Raw genomic sequence first — 9,741 nt, forward strand, 5'->3', positions numbered from 1 at the left:
CATTCACTGTGTTCTTATATTAATAATAATTATTATTAGCATTATTATTGTTATTAGCCTGTTTATTACAGCATTCGGTTACAAATATGATAATAATTTATTATGCAGTCAAACATTTGATGGAGTCCGCTGGTTCTGAATCTTGTTAAATCATGTTCTCAAGACGGGGAAAAAGAAAAATATGAAGTTCTAGCGGGAAAATTGCGTTGGTATTGTGCGCATGCCCTTGCCTTTTTATTCACGCTGCTTAAGCTAATAAGTCGTAAACTACAAGCTCAACGCAACGTTTAAAGTCAACAGCCGGCTTTTAATTGTAATACCAGGAGGGACATTCAATATTGATTATTCCCGAGACGCCATTAGCATTTTGCCATTTTTTCCCTGGATTTTTTTATCTTGCGAAGAATGTCGCAAACTTCCCAAAGGTACCACCCTGCATTTTAAAAGCTAAAACCTTCAACACCGTGTCATGTAAAGGAAATGCTTTGCCCCGGTATGTTAGGCCAAGGCCACGCACCAATAGGTAGCACGAAGAGAATACAATGAAAAGATAAAAATGCTAACACATGACTTTATTACATACGCAGACGATCTTTTATATGTGTTTATTGCTTCCAAATGGATCAATAAAACTCTTGTCGCGACACGATTGACTTCTCTTACACCCTTCGTACTGTCACTATCATTTGTACAGGGTGTTTTGTTTTTCATTATAAGCCCTACCACACGCCCCGAAAAAATGTGACCTACTGCGCTCATCATTACCTGCACTGAACGGCATCGATCACAAAGGCCGAACAATCATCGAGCTGTGAAGTCTAACAGCCACTTTGGTATGCACAGATGTAGGGTCATGACGTGCCTGCGCCAGTTTCAGTAACAAACAATCACGTTCAACTAGATTAAAATAAAAATAGGCTGTGCGGAGCAATAAATAAATGGATTAGGTCCAAATCACATTTACTTCCAATGGGACGCCGACTGTCGTTAGCGTCTGCCTAAACGAGTCAGAAATCAGATCAAAGATATGAAACCTTCTGCTTCACATGCTGTACTTTCTGCCTCAACGTAACAGCAGAGACTCGGCCCTCACGGAGCCAAAGAAACCTAAACTATTTCAAAAATACAAAGCCAGCTAGGCTATGTGTTTCTTCCACAGCACGGAGGGCAGAAACGCCGTACTTAGAATAAAAACAGCGGGCTTCTTTAGAACCAAAAGAAATAAATAAAGAGCAGCATGAAAAGGGGCTTAAATAGAGTGCAATGTGACAACAAAAGCACATAGTCACGAAAAACAAGAAAAAACTAGTCACCACAGCGGGTCACATTTTGTGATAGCTTTTCAAGTAAATCGCCGTCGAGCAGGCGAGAAAGATTTTAATGCGATAGTACTTAAGTTGTCGTCTCACAGAAAATTTCGCGCTTCTCTGGCACGAAATTTCCTGATAGGTCGAGACAAGTCACATGACCTTGTGACGTCATCGCAACCTGCCCAACGTGACGGTGGCAACGCGCCCACCTGATTGTGAGCGAACTGCCCATCGTTAACATATTCAGTGCCGTTGCCACCTGCCCATTGTGGAGCTGCGCATGAGCGGGAGCTCGAGAACAACAATCTGCGTCTCACAAGCGCCATCGGTGGCACAGCCGCCTGCCGGTGCAGTGGCGCATCGTTTAACCGCTGCACTACTTACTGCACCAGGAGTGGTATGCGGACTCCCCGCGATCTATGCAAGTGACTGAGAGGGTCATTGCGTAATCAACACCCCGTGACCACCAGTGGATCAATCATAGGGCAGTAGCCAATCATAGCAGGCCGAGTGGATGAATCTTTCTGCGCAGTTTTGTGTTGCTTCTAGTAAGTTCTTGGTAATCGAATCGGTTCCAGCCGGAGTTTTGGTCGGAAAATCGCAAGATCATTAGACACTGAGTGTAGACTCCATAGCAGGCAACCTAAATGCTATCGAATTTTCTTCTTTAAGAACGTGGCTAAAAAAGCTCTTAAGCTTTTTTACTGAAATCTGTCCTGAACCATACTAACACAGCGTACAGGTGATCACATGTCTGGTCTCCGTTGACGGCGCGCAAGATTCAGAGAGGTTAAAAAAAAACAGCACTGAAACACAAGGAGATTTTGAGCGGTTAAAAATAAATAGTATTAAAACACGAGGAAAGAGCACAGGGACAGAACAACAACTTGAGGCAGACAAGTAAGTGCCTGGTCTGTCTCAGGCTTTCGCCTTGCCCGCGTTGTTTCCTTATTCAAACGTTAGAAAACGTACTAATCAGCCTAATAGTCATATCGTTCAAATTTTAAAGCAGTTTCAGCTACTCCCTTTCAATCTTTTTGCTTGCTTGTTTTTTTTTTTACTTTCTCCGTGGATTAGCCATGCAATAGAATGCGGAGATGGCAAGTTAAAGGCTTAATGAGCCAGCAGCCTCTTCAGCGACATTCTGGTCGACCTGTTGTGCGCGCCGCACGTGAGAACACGCCGAGGGAGGAACATCGACTCACCAATTTTGATGACGGATCTCGGCGGCGCGGCAGCTTCGGCGTGCAGCGCAAGCGGGTCGGCCAGCGGCCAGAGCGTGGGCAGCGACTGCCAGGCGGCCAGGACTATCCACAGGGGCTGCCAGCTGAAGCGGCGCGCCCCGCTCATCGCTTGGCCTCCGCCACCCCCCACCCCTCCTTTAGCACGTCATCACGTCCGGAGCAGCGGCCGCTTCGGAGGCACCTCCCGGCTCGAAGACGGCGACCAAGATGGTGCAGGGTGGGCAGCGCCCGCCACCGCGAGTCCCTCTCCTTCCTTTGTCTTGTCCCGTACACACAACAAAAATAACTTCACTGGTCCATCGCCACTGGCACCGCGAATGCCGCTGTGGGAGAGTCGGCAGACCACGGCTCGAACGATGTCCTCTGCAGAAGATGCTACAGAAGGAGCTGGCTTAACCGTGGCTTGCTGGATGTCCTTTAGTATCCTTGCAGTCTGAAGATGATGGCTTACTATTTCAGCCGCGCCTGCGCAGACTCCAGCCACCACGGTGGTAAAGCTGTTAGCTCCTGGCGCGTGCAGTATTCTTCGTTCAGCGCTGGAGCCATCAGAACAGTCCAGCCAGTTAAGTGTCCGCCTACATGGCTTCTCGACTTGTCTATCCCTGTACTGACCGATTCCTAGTATAGTTACGGCACTTTGACACTCCTATTGTCCTTCTCGTTGTCTCGGAGTAATGGTTAGATATCCGAATTGCATGAGGGGATAACAGTGACCGTCAAGCGGTCGTGTTCCCGTGACCACGTTGACTTCGCGTTGAAGGCTTTGCTTTGAAACAAACTTCTAGAGGAAACACAGATGCCTGCGCTAATGGGCATGCACTATTGCGATTTGAGGCTCTAGAAAATTCTAGATGCTTCACACGACGATACCTGACGTTTGGTGTCGTAGTCGTACGTCTCTCAATGCGCGAACCGCCTATGAAGCGCTCACGTATGCAGCGGAAAAAAGGCTTAGGCGCTTGCGACACGGAGTAGCATCTGTGACTGTCCGATAAGGTCCAATTTTGGATTGGCACACCTTGTTCTTGAATGATGCAAATTTCACGTCGGAGTTGTTGCGGACGTGCCTTATCCGAGCTCGCTGCAGTGATGGTCTCGTCCGAGAAGCTTATTTGCGTGGTCGCTTTTCCGTCGCCAAGGATCGGTTCTTTCTTGGCACCGAAAACAAAACGCACTGCGTAAAGGAGACTGGTTTTTTTAACAGTCCCTAAGCTGTCGTCGCAGGAAAGCTCCCTGTTTTCACAGTGAATAGAAGCGCGGTGAGCTCCCCTTTTTAAACTATCTAAGAGCCTTCCACGCTTCCGGGAAAAGCCAGGTTTCCTCCAAGCTTCAAGTCGTCTTGCAGTGTAGCGGCAGTCTCAACTAGTCTGGACGCTCTCCGCCTGCAAAGAGAAAAGTGTGCCGCTATATAAACGAGTAAAATATAATCAGCGCATTCACTGCATCAGAGGTAAGCTGTTTCATAGTACTTAGTACATATGCAGCCTAACGGGATAAATTAAACATTTATTGTAACTGTGAGCAATTTATTATTATACCTGAGTGATATTTAAGTAATCAGCTGTACATTTAGCTTAATGACTGAAAGCTGAAATGTTGATTTCGCCTGAAGAGACGGATCATCGCCCCCGTTGTTAACGACGTCATTTTCGATACTAGTAGAGATTTTTAGTATAGCGTATGAGAGCTTACGTACGTTATACGCAAGCATCTAGCGGGAGGTTACTGTGGAAGTCACAAGAGCAGTTTTAGTTTACTGTACAACTCGAACGCAACGATAGCTAAGGCCGCAGTGGCGCCATATGGTGTTATAATGTAAAAACATTTTGTGTCATAATTTTCGGGCTTGGCCAAGGCATTGGCCAAGCATATCCAAGTCGTATCCCGTAGATAGCCGGTTGCACGGCGTCCCCTAATGAGTAGTGCTACGAGCACCACAACGATGTCAGCACCAACACGTGCTACGAGCACTGGAATGGCCCAGCCACGACCGGTCATGGGCCAGCTGACCGCCGAAGCGGCTACTTTTGGCAAGGGTATGATTACCTTGGCGTAAAAATCCAAATCAAGCCAATCCACAATCGGCGGTGTTTTGTTAGTTTGCTTGCCACAGAGCGCTAAAAAGACACGGACATAGGGAGACACACAGGACGGGTCTCCCTGTGTCCGTGTCTTTTTTTAGCGCTATGTGGCAAGTGAACCGTCATCAACTCGCCCAAGCTTCCACTCTGTTTTGTTAGGGTTAGGAACGGCGGAATCGTTACACAGAATCCAAAATAGGGCAAGTTTATCACTCATTCGTTCTGCTGTCGGCAAGAAGAGGCAAAGCGAACATCCCATGTTCCATTTAAGGCCAATGATTATGCCTAAAAACTCAATAACAATGACAATTTCTCTCCGAAGCGGGAGACGTGGGCGCCGCCATGTTGACAACGCTATTTTTCCTGGCGTACGCAAGAGCACGCACGCTAAATTCGAAAAATTGCGTACGTAATGCGAACGTAAGTAAAATCTCGGTTTGAAATAGCGTTGGACGCATGCGCAGGACAACTGACGCTATTTTATAGCGTTCGCTATGCCTTTGCGTATGTCGACGTACACTATACTGTATGTGCGTTGCAGCTAGTTCTGAAAACTATCTTCCCCCTTGCTTAACATCAGAATACGACAGGAGAGTGGCTGACATTCGAGCTTCACTGAAAATCTGTCACTGCCGTAAAATCTTGAAATTTCTTCACCTCCAAATAACTGATAATATATGCGCAGAAGGCACTTTCCCGGAGATAAAATAGGGCTTTACATTCTATATTCATGCAATTGTTTTTTTTTCGTTCTGGGTAAAAACAAAGACTGATTTTTCATCCTTCTTTTTTTATGCGTAAATTTGCAACTCGACCAGCAGGTTGTCGGGTTCCAATCATCACTCCATTTCTTTTTTGCCTGTTTGTGTCAAACAATCCAAGTTCTTTACCGGATAGAAAGATGAGAAAGCCTCGGGCCTTCTTTCTTTCAAAACCTGGGCTAAAATTGCGCTTGATGATAATGCGTATCTTCAATGGGCACATAATGCAGTGGACAAAGAGAAAGCGTGCCTCAAAGATCAGCTACCAGTTACATCTGGGAGTTGTTTCTTTGTCAACACCCTGCGGCTAATTAACCTCCTAATCAGCTTAGCGCCTGGTTAGCTCGATTGCTTTTTCTCTGTTCGTACCGGTGCCTTTGGCCCAATACCGGAAGGCAAACGGTGCACATATCTCGCCCAGTAAATCACAGCTATAGTGACTGCAACAATGTTGCCAAAGCCAATGCAGGAGAATGCACCACAGAACAGATTATGTAGCACACTGCCCGGAGTCGATTTGATCCGCGCTTTCAGGCGGTGAGGCGAGCTGTGTGATTGTGTTTAAAAGGCACCAGTCAGCTATAGGGACTAATGCTATAGCCGATAAGTCGGTCGTTGTCGCCGTTCGAGCCTGGTTGGGGTCATCGAGGCTAATAAGAAAAAAAAAACTTGCGCAATTGAGCCACATAAGAACCTTCGAGGACGAGATAACTGAACTGTGCGTCAGAGCGTCAACACATGAAAATGAAATGCGCTGCCCGTATTAAGGAAAATCAGCGCACACTGGAGTGAAAACTTTCGTTTATGAGCGAACATTCCGAATCCTAGTGTCGCCACTGTGCTAAGCATAAAAATGAATAAGCGGGTGGCAGCAAGAGCGAAGTATTGCGTCCTAGTCTCATGAGAAAATTTAGTGGAACTAGTCTTGCAAAATTTCTCTCCCTGAAAACTATATCCGGCAGACAAATGTGCAGTAAATTCAGTTAGAAAAGCAATATGCCTCAACATGTTAACCCAGCTTTCTCCAGTAGTCTCATCTGAACCTGCATGGCGCCTTCACATCGTATTTGCTCCTATCAGAGTGTTCTTTGCAGTTTATATATAGCGCTCCTACTCCACTTCTGGGATCTTCCCACAAAGTCTTCACATATCTCATGAGGAACGACGAAGGAAGTTTAACATTCAATGTGTAAGCCTTGGGCGCATTCTTTGAATCAAGGCAAATTGATTCAGGGAAAATTCAGTCATGCACGTGGTTGTGTCATTTTAGGAAACAATGAAACAGCATACATTCAGCTGTGTCGCAAATGTATCATTTCGGATTGTTCTCTTTTTCTCATGGCCTAACATTCATAACGCTAAGGAGAACTAATGGTGCGCTGCAGTCCTTTTCTGAAAATTGTTAACGATGTGCGGCCTTCTTTAGAGAGAATTTAAAGCACGGAAGAATTTGCAAAGTTTCAATAATAATCAGTGGATTGAGAACGACGATTAAGCTAAATTACTTGCAATGTGTCTCCGCGCTTGAAAAGCTCTGATTTATTATTTTAATGACAACAATAAAAGACTTCATAATAAGTGTTTTTGCAGTTACAGTAGCGGCAAACTACTTGACCGCATCTCTATAAGCACTCGCAACACATGGTCGAGAATACTCAAGTTGAAGCTTTTGAACTTCAAGAATTCCAACCTTTTAGAACTACTCCCAAAACATGATAGTTTTTTAGAGAAACTCTTCAATGTGAAATTATTCTGATGACTCGAAACAAATATTTTAAAGTAATGCAATTGCACGTGAAGATCTCATTTTTTGAAGGAAAACACATTCGCAAGCGATACTACCTTAGTAACCTGCACTAAAAGCGAAGCAACAGTCATGGTCACTTGACGTACATGACTTTTAAATAATCAAATTTCCGGTGCCGATAAAGCTGTACAGACCCAACCATACCCCCCCCCCCCCCCTTCCTTCCCTTATGAATGAATGCCCATAATGATGTTTAAGCACTAACCGAACAAGAATAAAGATTTTTACTTGGAAACTTAATACTCACGCTGACGGAAACAAAGCATTCCTTTATAATGTCTAGACACTTGGATTATGATAGCAGAACATCTTGGTGTAGGTCTAATTAACTTTAACAAAGACTCCTCTTAGCGAAGGCGCCTGGAGCGCCACTCTGGTGAGCTTTAATTTTAAGTACACTCTCATTCCATCCTTACACCACTCTAAACAATTTCCCTGAGCACAAATTAAGTTATAAATGAATAAGTAAGGCCCATTAGTTCGGTAGCATAATGTTTCGACCAGAAGGCACTTTTAAAGGTGACTCAAGGGACGTTTCACCAAAAAAACTTGCTTGCATTTGCAACGCGACTGAAATTATTCCATTGTTCAAACGCGTTGCAATCAGATGGAACCATCGCAACTTATGATCACTCCTCATCACTATTAAGCTTTTTTTTCTTGCTGTGTTTAGACGGGGCAAAAGTTTACGGGATACGGGTTCGCGTGAGAGGAAACTTCTTTCGAAAAAGCCACTCCAGCCAACTACCAGAAGTGATATATGAGGGGACATGTATGCTTTCCGGTATCTATAGGAGGCACCTGGGTCGCGAAACAGCATTTCAGTAAATTTGTATTCGAGACAACGCACCAAATTTTTCCTCCCGAGTCTACACAGCGCCGAGACCGCATAAACCTTTCTTGTCGATACGTTCAGAGTAATTTCCAGCACAGCGAACTACATCAATATTGGCGTATTCAATAGATTCGAGAATAAGATATTAAAAATTGCTGCTTCAATGCACACTCACGTCGTTCCTTGATCCGATGACTTGAGTGGAAAGCTCTCTGGAACAAAGCAGCAGAGGAACCACCACCACTAACACCACAAAAAAAAAATAAAGCAAACTGCCCGGCGCAGTCCGAGACAGTGCAGTCTGACCAGGGAGAGGCAGCGCTGACTCCACAGGTGGTCGCGGTGCCGAAAAGGCAAAAATGAGCGCGCGCTGCTCCAAAAGGTGCTCCGAAAAAGAGTGAGGAGCCTAGCTACGAAGAGGGCAGAACGACAGATACACAAAACGTAAAACAAAGGCAAAATGTAGGCTTGCTTGACCTCAGCGGGGAAGATGAAGCGAGGCCTGAGAATCCAAGAAGTCCGAACCCACTGTCTTTTTTCTCTTCAGCGCTCCGTCTATGATGTGAGGACCGCAGAAACGACAGCGTCTTCGTCGGAGGTGTCGTCCTCTTCGTCTTCGCTGACGTTGGAGCACGGGTTGCGAATCGAAAACCAAGCCTGGCCGATAACCGCGACTGAAACTAGTTGGCTGGGAGCCATACTCGATCGGCGGCTCTTCGTCTCCAACAGTTGCCCGAGACTTTTTCCTGCCGGTTCAAATGGCACTCGTGCAATCGATGCACTCCGATCTAGAAACCGAATCAAACGATGGGAAGTAGCCGGTTCGCTGGCCGGCAGGCCAAGTAACAAATCCTTCCTAAAATTCGCTCGCCTCGCTCTCAGCGCGTTACCTCGACTGCAGTCGGGGCGGCCCCCACCACTTTAGAGAACTTTGAAGGGAACAACTTCTATTTAAAAGCCCGAACAACTAGAACAACAAACAAGGCAGTCGAGGACTCGGGGAATAGGGAATCGTTTCACTCGTAGTAGTAGCGCACAAAATGAGGAAGCTGAAGGGGAGAGGACAGGTTGCGAGCACGCGCCAGGCCACGATCAAGCAGGCATCGAGGAAGAAGCGTGGCGCTCTCTAATGAGGGAAGGAAAAGTCACAGAACCCAGCCAACTAAGGGAAGCCGAACGCCGACCACAGAATAGTGAAGATGGGGAAGCGAAGGTGCGTGTCCCGAGCGGAGCGAAAAGTAGCGGAGGCCACAAACAACCGTTTCCCGTCCCAGAGGAGGCAGCGGCAGCGGCGGCGGTGGCGGCGGCGGCGTTCGGCGCGGTACGTCGACGAGACCCTCCTCCGAAGAGGAGCCCGGAGTCCCTGGCACACGAGCGGCTCCCGGAAAACTCGTCGGATCAAAACCGGGACGCCTCCCGTGGCGGCGTCGGGATGAGGCTAGTTCCCGGATCGGCCACCAGGGTTTGTGTCTGGGATGTGCCGCTAGCGGCGGCGGCGGCAGCCTGACCAGCACTAGAAAACGACACGTGGCGTAGCGCCGCCACTGCTCTCTCACACACGCACACGCCCACCCAGTCAGCCGCTGCGCGCATGCGCGGAAGAGGAGAGCGGGAGTGAAGGAGGCTGGGGTTCCTTTCCTCTCGCGCCTCCCCAGCGATGTGAGGAATAGTACTCCTGACCGAGCTCCTCCGAAGTTTGCTTG

The 9,741-nt window shown here is 47.0% G+C and overlaps 1 protein-coding gene across 2 annotated transcripts in view; it reads right to left on the bottom strand.

Annotated features, from left to right (window-relative positions):
• LOC149358287 (glutamate receptor ionotropic, kainate 2) overlaps window positions 1–9,422 on the bottom strand; it is a 372,085-nt gene extending 362,663 nt beyond the window's left edge. For both annotated transcript variants that reach the window (XM_089570314.1, XM_089570313.1), the window contains exons 1-2: window positions 8,214–9,422; window positions 2,516–3,936 (exon numbers count right to left, since the gene is read on the bottom strand). In XM_089570314.1, the coding sequence (XP_089426440.1) occupies window positions 2,516–2,660 (145 nt within the window). In that variant the 5' untranslated portion in view covers window positions 2,661–3,936; window positions 8,214–9,422. The remainder of the gene's footprint in view (window positions 1–2,515; window positions 3,937–8,213) is intronic.
• Between the last annotated feature and the right edge of the window lie 319 nt (window positions 9,423–9,741).

Source organism: Amblyomma mixtum, chromosome 2 (assembly GCF_055824585.1).
Source record: "Amblyomma mixtum isolate Tamu chromosome 2, ASM5582458v1, whole genome shotgun sequence".
Taxonomy (NCBI): domain Eukaryota; kingdom Metazoa; phylum Arthropoda; class Arachnida; order Ixodida; family Ixodidae; genus Amblyomma; species Amblyomma mixtum.